Raw genomic sequence first — 18,232 nt, forward strand, 5'->3', positions numbered from 1 at the left:
TGTATTTAAGAGATAAAAAGGCTGGCTGGGCACGGTGGTTCATGCCCGTAATCCCAACACTTTGGTAAGGCTGAGGTGGGAAGATCTCTTGAGGCCAGGAGTTTGAGACCAGCTTGGGCAACGTGGTAAAACCCTTTCTCTACAAACAATGTTTAAGTTAGCTGGCTGTGGAAGTGTGCACCTGTGGTCCCAGCTACTCAGGAGGCTGGGGTGGGAGGATCACTTTAGCCCAGGAGGTCGAGGCTGCAATGAGCTGTGATCATGCCACTGTACTCCAGCCTAGGCAAGAGAGTGAGATCCTGTCTCAAAACAAAAACAAAAAAGAGACAGGAAAGGGGAGGTGTTAAGGACTCATTAGCACATAAGTGAGACTGGGATATAATTTAAAATGATTGAAAGAATTGAAAGTAAACTTAAAAGGGAATTTTTCTTTCCCAATACGATTGAATATTTCTGCTATGTGGGCCGGTGTAGTGGCTCATGCCTGTAATCCCAGCACTATGGAAAGCTGAGGCAGGTGGATCACCTGAGGTCAGGAGTTTGAGACCAGCCTGACCAACATGGCATAACCCTATCTCTACTAAAATACAAAAATTAGCCGGGCATGGTGGTGGGCACCGTAGTCCCAGCTACTTGGGAGGCTGAGGGATGAGAACCGCTTGAACCCAGGAGACAGAAGCTGCAGTGAGCCAACATTGCACCACTGCACTCCAGCCTGGGCAACAGAGCAAGACCCTGTCTCAAAAATACCTGTGTGTGTGTGTATGTGTGTGTGTGTCTGTGTGTGTTTGTGTGTGTGTGTATGTGCGTGCATGTCTGTATGTGTTTGTGTGTGTGTGTGTGTGTGCGTGTGTGTATGTGTGTTTCTGTGTGTATGTGCGTGTGTATGTGCGTGTGTGTATGTGTGTGTATGTGAGCGTGTGTGTCTGTGTGCATGTATGTGTGCGCACGTGTGTGTCTGTGTGTGTCTGTGTGTGTGTGTGTCTGTGTGTCTGTATGTGTGTTTCTGTGTGTGTGTCTGTGTGTCTATGTGTGTCTATGTGTGTTTGTGTGTGTTTGTGTTTCTGTGTGTGTTTGTGTGTGTGTATGTGTCTGTGTGTGTGTGTTTGTGTGTGTCTGCGTGTCTGTATGTGTCTGTGTGTGTTTGTGTGTGTGCGTGTGTGTCTGCGTGTGTTTGTGTCTTGTGTGTTTGTGTGTGTGTGTCTGTGTGTTTGTGTATGTGTGTCTGTGTGTGTGTGTGTGTTTGTGTGTGTGCGTGTGTGTCTGTGTGTGTTTGTGTGTGTATGTGTCTGTGTGTATGTGTGTGTGTGTATGTGTCTTGTGTGTTTGTGTGTGTATGTGTTTGTGTGTGTGCGCGTGTGTGTGTGTCTGTGTGTGTTTGTGTATGTGTCTGTGTGTGTTTGTGTGTGTGCATGTGTCTGTGTGTATGTGTCTGTGTGTGTTTGTGAGTGTATGTGTATGTGTGCATGTGTGTATGTATGCGTGTATGTGTCTGTGTGTGCTTATGTGTGTGTATGTGTGTATGTGTGTGTCTTTGTGTGTGTGTGTGTGTATTTATACTATGTCAGTGTCTTCCCTGTAGCCCATATTGCCCCTTGGGTACCGCAGGGGTGGCATGTGGCACATATTTTGGGAGCCACTGATTTGGTCAACAAGGGCATTCTTTTAAGGTCCTGTTGGACCTTTTCTTAAATAACACCCGTGGAAGCGTGCTGGAAACGGAAGGTGTGGGTTGGAGGTGGTATTTGGAGAGTGTAATCGCCTTAAACTCCACAATGAATTGGAGCTGCAGTCATCTTTCAAGTCTCTTTGCACCAATTCATGTACACATCATTAACAGTGAACAAACTTGACTTGGCCTAAGGCTTTATGTTCTTTTTTTGACCAGTTCTCATTTTTCTGTTCACCATTTAGCAAAGGTGCTAATTAATGGGGAAGTGTCCTCGAGGTGGTCAATTACAGGGAAGAGGAGAAAAAAGCTTTGATAACATACAGAACAGCCTCTAGCTCTGCCCCGAATTCCTGAGAGCCCAATCAACTCAGTGAGCCTGCAGAATTTTTTTAAAGGATGGTGGGGGTCAGAGCTGAGAATACCCACCTTTGAGCACATGTAATTTGGTTGGGCCAACGCTCCTTGAATACTGAAGCAATTAATTAGAGACTAATTTTAGTGCATTATGAAAGTCACTAAATTTGCTTGCACACATTGTAACCTAAGGAAATACATCACTGGCTTCTGATTATGACTGAGTTTTCATATAACTATTCTACTGGATGAGAATATTCCAGTCTTACAAACTTGAGTATTCTAGTTCCTGGGTCAGCCAGGAGTTAATAAATGGTGTCTTTCTGCTCTGAAATTCAAAAATCACATGTCCAAGTTGACGCACTTGACCCAGAGCCCTAAAAGATGATAATGGGACTGTTTTCTTCCAGAGGCGGGTCCCATTTTTCCCCTATTGCCAGTTGGGTAGACAGTCTTGGAGGTGTTGTGTCTCTGGTATAGTATAGTTCTGTTACCAGAAAGGTGTCCCAGTTCAGATCCCAAGAGAGGGTTTTTGTATTTCGTGCAAGAAATAATTCAAGACCAGTCCATAGAGTAATGTGAAAGCAAGTTTATTAAGAAAGTAAATTATTTGTTTTTCTAAAGACCACCAGAGCGTGCACAAAAGAACCAGCGGGTAGGCAAGGGTAGGAGCAAAACTGCAAATTTATTTTTGGTCACCTAAGGTGTGGGGGAGAGGTCTGTCAGCCTCCGGCAAAGGAGGCCGGCAGAGTCGCCCCGGTGGGGCTCTCGGGCGGGGTTCCTGATACAGTCCCGACACCCCGACAGGAGTGAGGCTGGAAGTCCGCGCGTGGCGGCCATCTGGAGCCGCTTTTCTAGGAGTGGGAGGGCAATAGGCGGGGCACGGGCGTGTCGGGGGGCGTTCCGCAGGTGCGACCAGGTAAATCTTGGTCTCTTCGAATTGACGTCACCTGGCGCATGCCCGGTTGGTCTGCACCCTCCCTGGGTGCTGGCTGCATTTTCGCGCGCGCGGGAAAAGTTGGTGAAGAAGAACCCGGAAGTGCACCATCTTCCAAACAGTAAAGGAATAAAAGAACGACTACTCCATAGGCGGAGCAGCCCCCAGGGCTCCTGGTTACCCATTTTTATGGTTATTTCTGGATGATATGCTAAACAAGAGGTGGGTTATTCATGCCTTCCCTTTTTAGACCGTATAGGGTAACTTCCTGAGGTTGTCATGGCATTTGTAAACTGTAATGGCACTGGTGGGAGTGTAGCAGTGAGGACGACCAGAGGTCACTCTCATCACCATCTTGGTTTGGGTGGGTTCACAGCTGGCTGCTTTACTGCAACCTGCTTTATCAGCAAGGTCTGTATGACCTGTATTTTGGCCGACTCCTATCTTATCCTGTGACTTAGAATGCCCGGCCATCTGGGAATGCAGCCCAGTAGGTCTCAGCCTTCATTTACCCAACCCTTATTCAAGATGGAGGTGCTCTGGTTCAAACGCCTCTGACAGTTCTTGGCCTTTCAGAGGACACAGGATCACTTCCCTTTGATCATCTCATGATGCTTTTTTACCTGCCATCTTCTTGCTCAAGGTCCCCAGTAAAGTCCCCAAAATCCCAGTGCTGCCCAAAGACTGGTTCCTGCTGCTGTAGACATTGGCCCTTCCCAAGGGGGTAGGGAAAGGGGACTTGCATTCCTCTGATCATTTATTTACCTTTCTTGCTTTCTCCTGGCAGGTTTTCCAATGCGTTCTCTTACTACGGGTTAGTGCTACTCACCACAGAACTCTTCCAGGCAGGAGATGTCTGCAGCAGTGAGTATCTTGGTTGTCTTTGCCAGCTAACGACTCCCACACCCTCGGCACATACACAGTCATGCACACACTCCCACTCCAGGCTCTGCCCTTAAGGGACTTGGCCTTCTACTACTTCTGTGTTTTCCAAGACACCCTGTAGAAACCTGGACAGTCATCGCAATGGAGCTAACCTTAGCGGAGCCACATCTACGTCAGGGTTTGGGCTCTGAAGTTCGCACTGTTAAAAGATAAACCAAGACACATTAAAGAAAAACAGAGGCAATTTTGAAGAGTTTGTCTGAGCAGACAGCGATTCATGAATCAGTAGAAAAGAGCTGAAGAAAACAAACAGGGAACAAAAAGCAGATGAGTTGTTTCAAAGTGACTTTCCTTATAGGATTAAAACAGAACAGATTTTCTTCTCCGCCAGCTCAGGTAAACTAGGCCCCTTTGCATGGGTTGCTGTGAATCCTCCTTTTTAAAATTTTTATTATTTTATTTATGTTTAGTATTATTTTATTTTTTATTTTTGATGGAGTCTCACTCTGTTGCCCAGGCTGGAGTGCAGTGGCTCGATCTCGGCTCACTGCAGCCTCCGCTTCCCGGGTTCAAGCAAACCTCCTGCCTCAGCCCCCCAAGTAGCTGGGATTACAGATGGCACCACCATGCCTGGCTAATTTTTGTATTTTTTTGGTAGAGATGAGGTTTCGCAATGTTAGCCAGGCAGGTCTCAAACTCCTGACCTCAGATGATCTGCCTGCCTCGGCCTTCCAAAGTGCTGGGATTACAGGTGTGAGCAACTGTGTGTGGCCTATTATTATTATTATTATTGAGATAGGGTCTCATTCTTTCACCCAGGCTAGAGTGTAGTGGCACAATCATGGCTCACTGCAGCCTCCACCTCCTGGGCTCAAGAGATCCTCGTACCTCATCCCCCCAAGTAGCTGGGACTACAGGTGCAAAAAGAAATAGCATGTTAGTTAATTTATCTATTTATTTATTCATAGAAAAGAGGCTGAAAAGTTGCAGGCCAGGCGCGGTGGCTCATGCCTGTAGTCTCCGCAATTTAGGAGGCCGAGGCAGGTAGATTACCTGAGGCCGGGAGTTCGAGACCAGCCTGGCCAACATGACAAAACCCCGTCTACACTAAAAATACAAAAATTAGCTGGGTGTGGTGGTATGTGTCTGTAATCCCAGCTACTCAGGAGGCTGAGGCAGGAGAATTGCTTGGACTCAGGAGGTGGAGGTTGCAGTGAGCCGAGATCGCACCACTGCACTCCAGCCTGGGCGCCAGAGTGAGATTCCATTTAAAAAAAAAAAAAAAAAGAAATATATTTGGGAGTAAAATATTTTGATTTCCTTCAGGGTCTGCTGTCTGTCGAGTGATGTTCTACTAGAGTCAAGTTGGACTTTGGTATCTGATTGCCACGAAGAGTCTGTTTTGTCGGTCTTACGATCTTTGTTTTAATGTTAATGCTGGTCAGTTGTGCCTAAACCCTAAAAGGGAGGGGGTATAAGAAGGAGGTATGTCTGAACCTCCTTCCCATGGTGGCCGGAATTCAGCTTTTCAGGTTTCTCTGGGGTCCCCTTGGCCAAGAAGGGATCCGTTCAGCAGATTGGGGGCTTAGGATTTCATTTTTGGTTTGCAGTTAAGTTACTCTTAGCTGCTTTCAGTTTGCTCACCTAGGACCCCACAACACTGGAGCTGTCTCAGACTAATGGCCTCTCAGTTCATTTTTTCTAATAGCATTTCTTTTTCTTTCTTTTTTTTTTTTTTTTTTGAGACAAGGTCTTGCTTTGTTACCCAGGCTGGAGAGCAGTAGTGTGATCATAGCTCACTGCAGCCTTGACCTCCTGGGCCTAATAGTATTTTAAGGTGAAAATTTAATATAGGTTAAAATTATGGCTGGGTATGGTGTCTCACACCCATAATCCTAGTGGTTTGGGAGGCAGAGGCAGGAGGATCACTTGAGGCCAGGAGTTCAAGAACAGTCTGGACAACGTGGCAAGACCCTGTCTATACAAAAAATTTAAACAATTAGCTGGGTATGGTGGTGTGCGCCTGTAGTCCTAGCTACTAGTTGGGAGGCTGAAGCAGAAGGATTGCCTGAGCCCAGGAGTTCCAGGCTGCAGTGAGCCGTGATTGAGCCTCGGCAATCCAGCCTGGGTGACAGAGTGAGACTCTGTGTGTAAAAAATAAAAATAAATAAATAAAAATTTCATCTCAAATCCCCTAAAGAGCCCTCACGAAGTATAGGACTCAGAGCTTTATGAATGTGATCCTGTGCAGTAATTGTAATGTGCACGTTAAGTTTGAGGACCAAGTTGGCTCTCCACCATGGCCACATAACAGACTCACCCGGGAAGCTTTTAAACAATACCCAGACCCATTGAATCAGGACTTGGGAGGGCAGGTGGAGCCCAAGCATTAGTGAGTTTTGAAAGCTCCCAGGTGATTCTGTTGTGCAGCTGGAGGGGGAACCACTGGACCAAAAGAAACCAACGCAAAGGAAAGTCTATATGCTTTTTCATGCCTGTGCTTTTAAGCCATTCTGACTTTTAAGATAACACTAAATTCTCAGCATTGAACTCAGGTTAGAGGCTAAAAGAATCAAGTTCCTGCTTGTGTTCAGGGTTTGCCCAATTATCTTTTATATTAGGCCTCTACAATCACAGCGAATAGTTTTGTTTATTGGTGTAAGGACTGAGTGAGGTAGTGGAGTCCCATCTCGCTGCGGGATTGTGGGAGAGTCTGTGTTAAATGTTTGCTGATGTGCTTCGATTGTAGAGTCAATCATAGGGTTTGGTATTGATTGAGCACAGATTGCATCTCCTAAGAGCAGAATCCTTAAGCTAAGCATCCTAGTGATTAAACTAAGGATTCAGGGGAATGTTGTGAAATGGGGGTTAGCAACCTTTTTCTATAAAAGGTCAGGTGGTAAATATTTTAGGCTTTGCAGGCCATACAACTCTGTTGTTTGTAGCAGGACAACGGTGGACGGTATATTGTTAAATTACGTCTAACCTAAAGCTGCCTCCTTGCATATTTTAAGTTCAGTCTAAAGGTTTCCCCATTCATAGTGAAGGGTAACCTAACTGATGTGTGAACAGACTGTAATCTACTCTTGTGCCAATCGCTGATTTCCGCCCCTCAAAAGCAGTCAACTGGCCAGGCATGGTGGCTCATGCCTGTAATCCCAGGACTTTGGGAGCCGAGGTGGGAGTATCACCTGAGGTCAGGAGTTCAAGACCAGCCTCGCCAATATGGTGAAACCCCATCTCTACTAAAAATACAAAAATTACCCGAGCGTGGTGGCACGTGCCTATAATTCCAGCTACTCGGGAAGCTGAGGCAGAATTGCTTGACTGGGGAGGCAGAGGGCGCAGTGAGCCGAGATGGCGCCACTGCACTCCAGCCTGGGCAACAGAGCGAGGTTCTGTCTTTAAAAAAAAAAAAAAAAGCAATCAGCTGTTCAAACTCTATTCAAATAAGGCAAATACTGAGCTATAACCAGTCCAGCAGTTTCTGTATCTCACTTCTGTTTTCTGTCACTTTCCTGTTTCTGTCCGTAAACCTCTGAACACTTGGCAGCACCAGTCTGTCTCTGACCCTATTCTGGCTTGGGGGATGCCTGATTCATGATTTACTCTTTGTTCAATTAAACTCTGTTACATTCAATTTATCCAAGGTCTTTCTCTTAAAAATATAAATGAACAAGCATTACTTGTGTTTCCAAGCAAATTTGAATTTTGTGTCATTTTTATGCCTCATTATTTCTTCTTCTTTTAATTTCTAAAAATCATTTGAAAAAAAACATTTTTAGCACATAGGTCAGGAAAAACAGGCAAGGGACCAGATTCAGCCAGAGTTTGCTGACCCCTGTTGAAAAGCTCTCTTATACCTGGGTGGGAAAATGAAACTGTAGAACAAGCCCACAGCTGGAAATTAGGAGACGTGGGTTCCAGCACCAAGTACCTGTGTCACTTTGGGCAAGTCATTTACTTAGTATGTATTTTCTATATGCCAGGTACTGGTCTATGTGTCAGTGTCCAAGAAAGCCAGAGGTGGACAGAAGTGAAGGAAAATTTCATTTAGTAATAATTGCAATAGGAGAAGAGAGACCTCAGTATAGAACTGGGCTCCTTTCTGTATACGCAAGTATTCAAAGTGGGGATTTATAGCCAGGGAGCAGGGTGGGGGAGTGAGATGGAAAATGGAAAATTACTAAGAGGAAATGTCAAGGATAAGATGGTTTCTGGTTAAACTGACTTGATAGGATTATTGCTGGGCCGGGCTCACACCTGTAATTCCAGCACTTTGGGAGGCAAAAGGGGGAGAATTGCTTATACTCAGAAGTTCGAGAACAGCCTGGGCAACATAGTGAGACCCCATCTGTACAAAATGTAGAAAAAATTAGCATGCCTGTGGTCCCAGCTACTTAGGAGGCTGAGGCAGGCGAGTCGCCTGGGCCCGGGTAAGTCAAAGCTGCAGTGAGCTGTGATCACACCACTGCATTCCAGCCTGGGCAACAGAGCGAGGCCCTGTCTCTAAAATAAATAAATAAATAAATAGGTTTATTGCTAAAGGCAAGTATGGGGAGGAAGCATATCTTTCCTTCTATTCATCCTGGTTTTATGACTGAGGCCCATATAACAAAAGACAGATTAAGAAAAACATGAACGTATTTCATCTAAGTTTGATGTGGCATAGGAGCCTTCATAAGGAAATGAAGACCTGGAGAAATGGTTAAGCCTGAGTATTTTTGTGCTAGATTTGATGAACAGTGGAGAGTCGTAGAGAAATATGACAGGATGAAGAGTGTGACCTAGTGGTAACAAACTAGGGGAAAGTCAGCAAGCCCTGTTCAGATTCTTTTCTGTCTGTGTGTCTTTAGAGATAAGGGTGTTCTTCTTCTCTGGGTATAGGCAGGGCACCTCTCACCTGAGGGTTTTATGATCTGCTTCGAAACAAAGTCATAAAATTGCCGGGCATGATGGCTCATGCCTGTAATCCCAGCACTCTGAGAGGTTGAGGCGGGCAGATTTCTTGAACTCAGGAGTTCGAGACCAGCCTGGGCAACATGTTGAAACCCTGTCTCTATCAAAACTACAAAAACTGAGCTGAGCTTGGTGGCATGCATCTGTGGTCCCAGCTACTTGGGAGGCTGAACTGGGAGGATCGCTTGAGACTGAGAAGCGGAGGTTGCAGTGAGACGAGATTGCACCACTGCACTCCAGACTGGGTGACAGAGTGAGACTCTGTCTCAAAAAAAAAAAAAAAAAAAAAAAAAAAGCCAGAAAATCCGCCTGGGTTTTATGACCTGCTTCAGGGGTGAGGGGCAAAGGAAGGTCAGAGGCCCCTTCTCCACATGCTGTTTCTCCAATTATTTTGGATTAAAATATTCAATATGCCAAGGTGCCATATTTGGGGGTTGGCATGTCCTGAACCCCATCACAGGCCAGGGTGATAAAATATCAAAGGTGGGGTGTGAGGAATTGGATCAAAAATATCAAAGGTGTGCATTTTCGCTAGACTGATTCAGCAGTATCTTGTCAAAACTAGATGGAGTCCAAGGGTGAGGATGAATTTTTTAAAAGACTCAGAGGAGCCTGACAAAAGTTTGGTTAAAAGGGCGGCGGGGGCAGGGGGAGGGTGTGGGGTTTGGCTGCGCCCGGTGGTTCACACCTGTAATCCCAGCACTTTGGGAGGCCGAGGCAGGCGGACCACTTGAGGTCAGGAGTTTGAGACCAGCCCGGCCCACTTGAGGTCAGGAGTTCGAGACTAGCCTGGCCAAAATGGTGAAACCCATTTCTACTAAAATACAAAAAGTAGCCAGGCTCGGTGGCATGTGCCTGTAATTCCAGTTACTTGGGAGGCCGAGGCAGGAGAACTGCTTCTAGCCAGGAGGCAGAGGTTGCAGTGAGCCGAGATTGCACCACTGCTCTCCAACCTGGGCGACAGTGTGAGACTCTCTCTCTCAGAAAAAGAGTTTTTGTCAGCTGAGCATGGGGGCTCATGCCTTTAATCCCAGCACTTTGGGAGGCCAAGGCAGGTGAATCACTTGAGCTCAGGAGTTCAAGACCAGCCTGGGCAACATGATAAGACCCCATCTCTATAAAAAATACAAAAAAGTAGCCTGATGAAGTGGTGATGTGTGCCTGTGGTCCCAGCTACTCAGGAGGCTAAAGTGGGAGGATCACTTGAGCCTGCAGGGGTGGAGGGTTGCAGTGAGCGAAAATTGTGCCACTGCACAATCCTGCTCCAGCCTGGGCAACAGAATGAGACCCTCTCTCAAAAAAAAAAAAAAAAAAAAAAAAAAGACAGAGAGTCTTTGTCATTAGAATACATCAGTGAATTCTAATAATAAAAGACAAATATTTCTGTCCTGTGGGCTTATATTTGGGGGAAAGGGGAGATAATAGCATAATGAGAAATTATATAGTATATTACAAGGTGATAGATGAGTTAAAGGAAAAATTCTAAATGAAAGGTAAAATCATGCCTCTCATACAAATACAAAATTAATACATGACAAAGATTTCAATTAACTCATTAATTAATAAATGAATCAAGAATTACTAAAAGTCTGAGTTTGACCTATTTGCAAGTTGACAAGTTAGCCTTTCACAGTTCCCACAGGTGCTAGCAGAAGACACAACACTCCCGGGTCAGAGACAAAGGACCATATTACTCATAGCAATTGCAGTAGCCAGGGTATCAGCATTTTCCTACACCAGTTCCTTAAGCCCCCAATCCCCGGGTAACACGAAGAGGGGCAGGCAATACCTACAAAAGTATTGAGTTGTGTAACAAGATAAGAACCCTAAGCTTAGAGAACCCCAATCTTTTATACTAGACAGTAAGCATGTCTGTCCTTTGCTCCAGAGAGAGACAGTCTATCTTTGAAAGCCATAAGCAAACTACTCTTTGTGCCAAGGGGAGACATTCTCTTTCTTCCAAGGCTGTTTGCTAAACAAATATCCTTGAAAATATAGTCCAGAACAAAGGTAATCAGTGCCTCTATTCAAAACATGCAGAAATGCCAGAGACCCAAAGAGAATTGTCTACTGACACCAGTAAGAGGGTGCAACTGGTTCAAAGGAGAAGTCAAAGCAAATACATATACAGGCACTCGGAAATGCTGAAATGAATTTACAATTAGAGGCAAAACTGGTCAATATATATAGGGCAGCCAATTGCATCACCGCCACGCTCTATTTGCATTTCTATGTATTAATAAAAGAATCATTTACGTTACTATCATTTTTCTACAACATAGCTCAAAGTCAATGACAAGTGAAGATAACCTATAAAGGTATAACTACAAGACATTTTTGCCCATTTCAAAGGCTTTCACACACACTCACTTCAGCAGCACATATACTAAAATTAGAACAATACAGAGAAAATTAGCATGGACCCCACACAAGGATTACATGCAAATTCATGAAGCATTCCATATTTTTGTGGATTGAATTAAGAAAATATGGTACCTGTACACCATGAAATACTACACAGCCACAAAAAAGAACAAAATCATACCTTTGCAGCAGCATGGAGGCAGCTGGAGGCCATTACCCTAAGCAAATTAACACAAGAACAGAAAACCAAATACGACATGTTCTTACTTATAAGTGGGAGCTAAACATTGGGCACTCATGAACATAAAGATGGCAACAAGCCCAGGTGTGGTGGCTCACACCTGTAATACCAGCAACTGGGAGGCTGAGGAGGGAGGATTGTTTGAGGCTAGGAGTTCAATACCAACCTGGGCAATGTGGCAAATCCCCATCTCTACAAAAAATACAATAATTAGCTGGGCCTGGTGGTGTGTGCCTGTGGTCCCAGCTATTCGGGAGGCTGAAGTGGCAGGATTGGTTGAGCCCAGGAGTTCAAGGCTGTGGTGAGCAGTGATTGTGCCACTGCACTCCAGCCTGGGTGACAAAGTGAGACCCTATCTCAAAAAAAAAAAAAAAAAAAAAAAAAAAAATAGGTCAGGAATGTAGGGCAGAGAAAGAGGCAGTGGTTAGAGTTAAATTTTAAATAGGATGGTCTCAATGAGAAGGTGAAATTCAAAGAAAGACTTGAAGGAAGTGCGGAAATTCATCATGGGGAAGGATAAAGGGCAATCCAGGAAGAGAGAGCAGCCAGTGTGAAGATACTGAGGCAGGCGCATGCCTTACTTGCCGAAGGAACAGCAAGGAGACCAGTGTGCTGGAGTAGAGTGAGTAGAGCAACAGAGGAAGAAGTAGAAGGTGGGATCAAGGATGTGTTGACTGCCAGATAATATAGGGCCTTAGAGATGTTTGAAGCACTTTGGCTTTTACTGTGTGTGTCATGGCAGGTCACTGCAGAGTTTTAAGCGGAATGACAGTGATTTGACTTAGGTTTAAAAAGGATCCCTTTGACTGACGTGTTGGAAATAGACCATGGCTGGGTGGGGAGGTCAGGGGAGAAAGTGAGTACAAGCATAGAAGCAGGTAGACTAGTTGGAAGGTTATTTTGGTAATCCACGTGAGAGAGGATGGTTGATGATGACTCAGACCAAGATGGCAGCAGTATTACTGAACCGAACCTAGGTCTGCTCACCTAGCACGGTAAAGCCAAACATCTATACTGAAGTTTGCAGTGGGAGAAAGGAGGACGTTTATTTGCAGGGTGCCAAGCAAGGAGAAACAGGCAGTTCACACTGAAGATCCACCTCCTGGATGGCTTACAAGCAAGGGTTTTTAAAGGCAGGGGTACATTTTAGGAAAGTAGAAGTTACAGACAAAATCATAGGTCAATCCGTGGAAACTATACCTTGGTTTGGACCCTGAAATTGGGATATCTTGAAGATCAAGGGGCCTTACAGGTGGATTTAGAGATTCTTTGATTTGTAATTGGTAAAAAAGGGAGGTTTTTTCAAAAACTTGAGGTCAGCAGGAAGGAATGTTAAGGTTTGGCCTTTGGGCGTGACTCTCTCTAGGCCCCTCAGGAAAAGATTTATAATCAAGGTCAGTGGTCAGAGCTGGGTCCTCAGTTCTCCCTTATCTGAGGTCTACTCAGTGGTGGTCAGCATTTTCCATTTCGTGGGTTCCGGGTTTCTGAAACCAACTCAGGGACATATGTTAAGATGTTATCTTTAGTTTCCATAGGGAACCAAACATCTGTGGCTCTGACCTCCTTGGGTGGCTATTATTTTAAGGTATTTTTACCTTCCTGTTTATTAAGTTATTCAGTTACTTCTCAAGGCTAGCTATGTGCCTGGTATTTCTCTTGAAGAGACTCAAGATTTTCCTTTATTTCCATGTTTGGGGTGGGGGTGGGCAGAAGCCTCCTGAGATGTGGTCCCTGCTCTGTCTCAGCAGTGATGAGATGTGGCCAATCCTATTCTAATGTATTTTGAAGGTTGAACAGCTGATGGGTTGTCCATAGGGTTTAATAAAAAAAGAAGAGTCAAGGACACCTCCAGGGCTTTCTGCCTGAGCAACTGGAAGGATGGAGATGCCACACCTGAGATGGTGAAGGTGTAGGTGGAACAACTTTGGGGGACACTCACCCTCTCTGAGTCTTACCTGTTAAATGGTTGGTTCAGATAGGGTGTATGAATCAATTTTGACTGCTATAACAAAATACCTTAGACTGGGTGACTTAGAAACAACGGAATTTATTTATGTTGGTCTTGGGGGCTGGGAAGTCCAAGATCAAGGTGCTTTACATTCAGTGTCTGGTGACAGCTCTCTGCTTTATAGACAGCATCTTCTTGTGGCACCCTCACATGATAAAAGGGGCAAACACTGTGTCCTCAGATGGCATAAGGGCTGGCGAGCTCCCTTCAACCATTTTAATGAGGACACTAATCCTATTCATGACGGAAGAGGCTTCTTGACTTAATCACTTCCCCAAAGTCCCTACCTCTCAATACCAACACAATGGAGATTAAGTTTCAACATGAATTTTGGAGGGACACATTTCAGACCATTGCACCTCTATCTTTAGGAGATTAGTCCCATAGTTTGAGAGTAAAGCAAGGTCAGGAAGGGAGCAATGTAGCATTCATCCTTCTTTATTAACTCTGCCTGGACCAGGGATGAGATCTTGTTTCCATCACCTCTTTGGCCACTGGGTTCCACTCCAACTCGCTTTCAATAAAAAGGTTAGGGGTGGATGGTGAGGGACAGGAACAGGTGATAAGCATGTATTAGTTATTTATTGCTGCATAACAGCATTACCACAAACTCCTGACATACAGAAACTATGAGATGATAAATGTATATTGTTTCTTAGTGACCTGAGAGAGCACACACCTATCATCTCATAGCTTCTGTAGGTCAGGAGTCTGGACACAACTTAGCAGGGTCCTTTGCCAGGCTGCAATCAAGGCATAGCCAGGACTGGATGACTGGGTTCTCATCTGGAAGCTCAACTGTGGAAAGACCTACCACCCCACCTATGTTGGTTGTTGGTAGCATTCAATTCCTTGTGGTTGTAGGACTGAGAGCTTCAGATTCTTGCTGGCTGTCTGCTGAGGCTGCCCTCAGCAACTAGAGGCTGCCCTCAGCTCCTTGTCACCACATAGGCCAACCACATGGCCACTTGCTCCTTCACAGTCATCAAGGAAAAGCATAAGAGACAGTCCTGCATGATGGACATTTCAGTCTTATGGAATGCAATCACGTACATTCTGTCACCTCTGCTGTACTAAATTGGCTAGAAGCAAGTGACAGGCCCCACCTACACAATCAAGGGGAGGGGATTACACAAGAATATGACTACCAGGAAGCGGGGATCATGGGGGCCACCCTAGAGTCTGTCTGCCACTAAAGTGCCTACTACATGCCAATTCTGGGCTAAGCACATTCATACGCATAGCCCACTTTCATTCTCTCAATCCCTTTGCATGGTGCTTTTATTTGCCCCAGTTTTATGAGGAAACTCACACTTAGAGATATGAAGCTGGAGCACTGCTGCTTGGTATTTAAACCTGAATATGCCTGTCTCTGAGTCTGGGCTCTTTCTATGGCATCTAAACTGGATCATCCCAGGGAAGGAGGTATGGGGAGCAGGAAGGTGTGATTCCAGACTCTGTATATGACTCCCCTTCTCTTTCTGTCTCCCAACCCCAGTCTCCAGTCGTAAGAAGGCAGTAGAGGCAAAATGCAGCCTGGCCTGCGAGTACCTGAGTGAGGAGGATTACATGGACTTACTGTGGACCACCCTCTCTGAGTTTCCAGGTGAGGGACCTGTGCAAGGTGAAGCTGTGTCAGGCAAGCCTGGGAATATGGCAATTGTTCAGCCAGTGGCTCTGTCTGCTCTACCTGGAAGCAAATCCCATTTTTAGTCAGCGAGGGACTTTGTTTTTCAATTGTTAACTATAAGTTGTCAAGAACTGTGAAGGGGCTGAGATGTTACCCTACTTGAAGGCTGTCAAGTTAAGCTGCCCAGTTTCATGCATGCTGGTGGAAGACATGAGACTTCTGGGTCAGAGACAAAAGACTATTATAGCAAGCAGCTTGAGTAGTACCTTGGTGACTGTTTCCTTGCCCCCAAGTCCCACGGGGATGATGAGGAAGGACCCAGGTGGAGGCTACACATGCAATGGATTTACAACACAGCTGGGGAACCCCAAGCTTAGGGAACCCAAATATTTTATAATGGCCTGCCAGAAACCTCCCTAAGGGAGACATCATCTTTATTATATTGGACAATAAGCAAATCTGCCCTTTGCTCCAGAGGGAAACAGTATCTGTATCTTCAAGGTTGTTTGCTATACAAACAACTCTGACACGGTAGCCTGGACCAACAGGGCAGCTGGTTCCTCTGCTCATAAGATGTGTAGAAATATGAGAAACCCATGGAGAATCATCCTCCAACACCAGGCACACTGGAAAGGAACAGTAGAGTGTCAAAAATCCAGACAAGCATGTGATGCAAAGGTGATCTATCTTTTTTTTTTCTTTTAAGAGGAATAATTATTACAACTACAATAACATCTAGTACTTATTGAGCACCTATTGTATGCCAAGGCCTGTGTTAAATGTCTTACAGATGCAATCTCATTTAATCTTGTGAAGTCGTTTAGTTATTCCCATTTTACAACTGAAGAAACTGAGGCTCAGAGTGGTGACATAGTTTGCCCAGTGTAGCAGAAACTGTTCCCGCAACTTGCAACTGCCAGGATTATGTGCCTGAAGATGATCTCAGAAGGAACGAGAAGTCTCTGTATCTAAAGCAGGCAAGGCAGCTGGAAGTGCCAAGGAGTTAGCACCTGGGAGCAGCCTTTGAACAATACTTTGAACAATACATCAGCAGGAAAACTCCAAGGCACATGTTCTACACTGGATTTGAGTCCCCCAGTGTAATTCAGCTCCAATTGCCCACAGTAATAACTTGCTTGGTACCCACCTTTTGTTAGTTGCATTCCCTTCCCAAATTTACTTCCCCACTCTCCTGCTGGTCCTTTCTTGGATTACCTCCCAAGTTGATGCCTTGCACTGGCATCCTTGTCCCAAGGTTTGCTTCTGGGAAAACCCAACTACAATACTGAGTATTCCACAGCAGGCAGGGCTGAGAGCTGTGCTCCCACCCTAGAATTCATAGTCTTCAGTCCCATACTACACTGTCTGTCTTTCCTTTCCCCACATAGCTTAGTAGGTAAGAACCAAGGCTCAGAAGTTAAACTCAGCATTTGCAATCTCCATTTCTGTGACTTTAAGAAAGTCACATTACATGACATTTCTGTAACTGGAAGCAGTCACCATTTCTGTGATTTTACCTCTCTGAAACTCAGATTCTTCTTTCTTTATTTACTATGTGTATTGTTTTATTTGATTTTGTTCACTGATGTGTCCCAACCTCCAAGAACAGTTCCTGACACACAGTAGGCTCTCATTGGCTGAATAACTGTGGAAAAATGCTATTTGATAAATTAATAGCATTTATTTTAGAGGATCGTTTTGATGACTAAACAAGATTATGGTTATAAAAATGGGGCCGGGTGTGGTGGCTCACACCTGTAATCCTGGAGATTTGGGAGGCCAAGGTGGGCAGATCACCTGAGGTCAGGAGTTCGAGAGCAGCCTGGCCAACATGGTGAAACCCCATCTCTACTAAAACTACAAAAGTTAGCTGGGCATAATGGTGTGCATCTGTAGTCCCAGCTACTCAGAAGGCTGAGGCACAAGAATCGCTTGAACCCAGGAGACAGAGATTGCAATAAGCTGATATCGCACGCACCACTGTACCCAAGCCTGGGTGACAGAGCAAGGCTCTGTCTCAAAAAAAAAAAGATGTAAAAATGCTTAGCTCAAATTCAATTATTATTATTACTAATAAGCACTATGCTATACTGCCTCTACTGAGGTAGAATGTGTTGTTTTTTAGGCCCGTTTATAGATGAAGAAAATGAGGCTCAGAGAAGGTAAGGGACTAGTCCAAGACCACATGGCAAGTTAAAGACAAAATGAGGCATTAGAACCCAGGCATTCTATTTCCTGGATTCAGTGAATGCCACCACTGAGGCTCCTGCTGGTGCCTGGGTTAGTTTTCTATTGCCAGGTAACAAATTATCCTGAAAATGTAGTGGCTTAAAACAATGCATACTTATGATCTCACAGTTGCTATGGCTTCTCTGGGTGTTCTACTTCAGCATGTTTCATGTGACTGGCTGCAATCAAGGCATTGGCCCAGGGTCTGTAGTCTCATCTGAAAGCTCAGCTGGGGCAGGATCCATTCCCATGCTTATTCACGTGGTTGCTGGCAAGATTCCATTCCTTGAAGGTTTTTGCACTGAGGGCCTCCGTTCCTTGCTGGCTGTTGGCCAGAGGCTACCTCAGTTCCTTGCCAGTTGGCCTTCTCCATTAAAGCAAATACATGAGAAGGGCCAGGGAGAGAAGATACCAAGATAAAAGTCATAGTCTTTTATCACCTGACCTCACAAGTGACACCTTATCACTTCTGCTGTCTTCTAGTCATTGGAAGTGAGTCACTAGGTCTAGTCCACCCTCCAGGTGAGGGGATGGTACAGGCTGTGCTACCAGGGTGGAGGGCATTGGGAATCATGTTAGAAGCTGCCTGTGTCTCCCCACTCCCCTTCCAGGTGTCCTTGTGACTCTGTGGATTATTGACCGCCTGGGGCGCAAGAAGACCATGGCCCTGTGCTTCGTCATCTTCTCCTTCTGTAGCCTCCTGCTGTTTATCTGTGTTGGAAGGTAGGCGATCTGCAGGCCTAGGTGTGAGTATGGCCACAGGTGGAGGTGCGGGTGCAGGTGTGGGTGCAGGCCCAGGTAGAGGTGCAGGCCAGATGTTAGTGTAAGCCCAGGTGGAGGTGCAGGCCCAAGTGTGGGTGTAGGTGTGGGTATGGGTACAGGTACAGGTGTGAGTGCAGGTGTTGGTGTATGCCCAGGTATAGGTGGAGACTCAGGTGTGTGTATAGGCCCAA

The 18,232-nt window shown here is 45.4% G+C and overlaps 1 protein-coding gene and 1 non-coding gene across 2 annotated transcripts in view; both read left to right on the plus strand.

Annotated features, from left to right (window-relative positions):
- The window catches only part of SVOP (SV2 related protein), a 108,618-nt gene that overhangs the window by 79,347 nt on the left and 11,039 nt on the right, over positions 1-18,232 (plus strand). The window contains exons 11-13 of the mRNA XM_010360524.2: positions 3,751-3,827; positions 14,919-15,026; positions 17,891-18,002. Of these exons, the coding sequence (XP_010358826.1) occupies positions 3,751-3,827; positions 14,919-15,026; positions 17,891-18,002 (297 nt within the window). The remainder of the gene's footprint in view (positions 1-3,750; positions 3,828-14,918; positions 15,027-17,890; positions 18,003-18,232) is intronic.
- LOC115900122 lies at positions 11,174-11,276 on the plus strand. The gene has a single exon (XR_004059802.1). It is a non-coding gene; the product is annotated as a U6 spliceosomal RNA (small nuclear RNA).

The sequence above is a fragment of the Rhinopithecus roxellana genome, chromosome 10, assembly GCF_007565055.1.
Source record: "Rhinopithecus roxellana isolate Shanxi Qingling chromosome 10, ASM756505v1, whole genome shotgun sequence".
In the NCBI taxonomy this organism is placed as follows: domain Eukaryota; kingdom Metazoa; phylum Chordata; class Mammalia; order Primates; family Cercopithecidae; genus Rhinopithecus; species Rhinopithecus roxellana.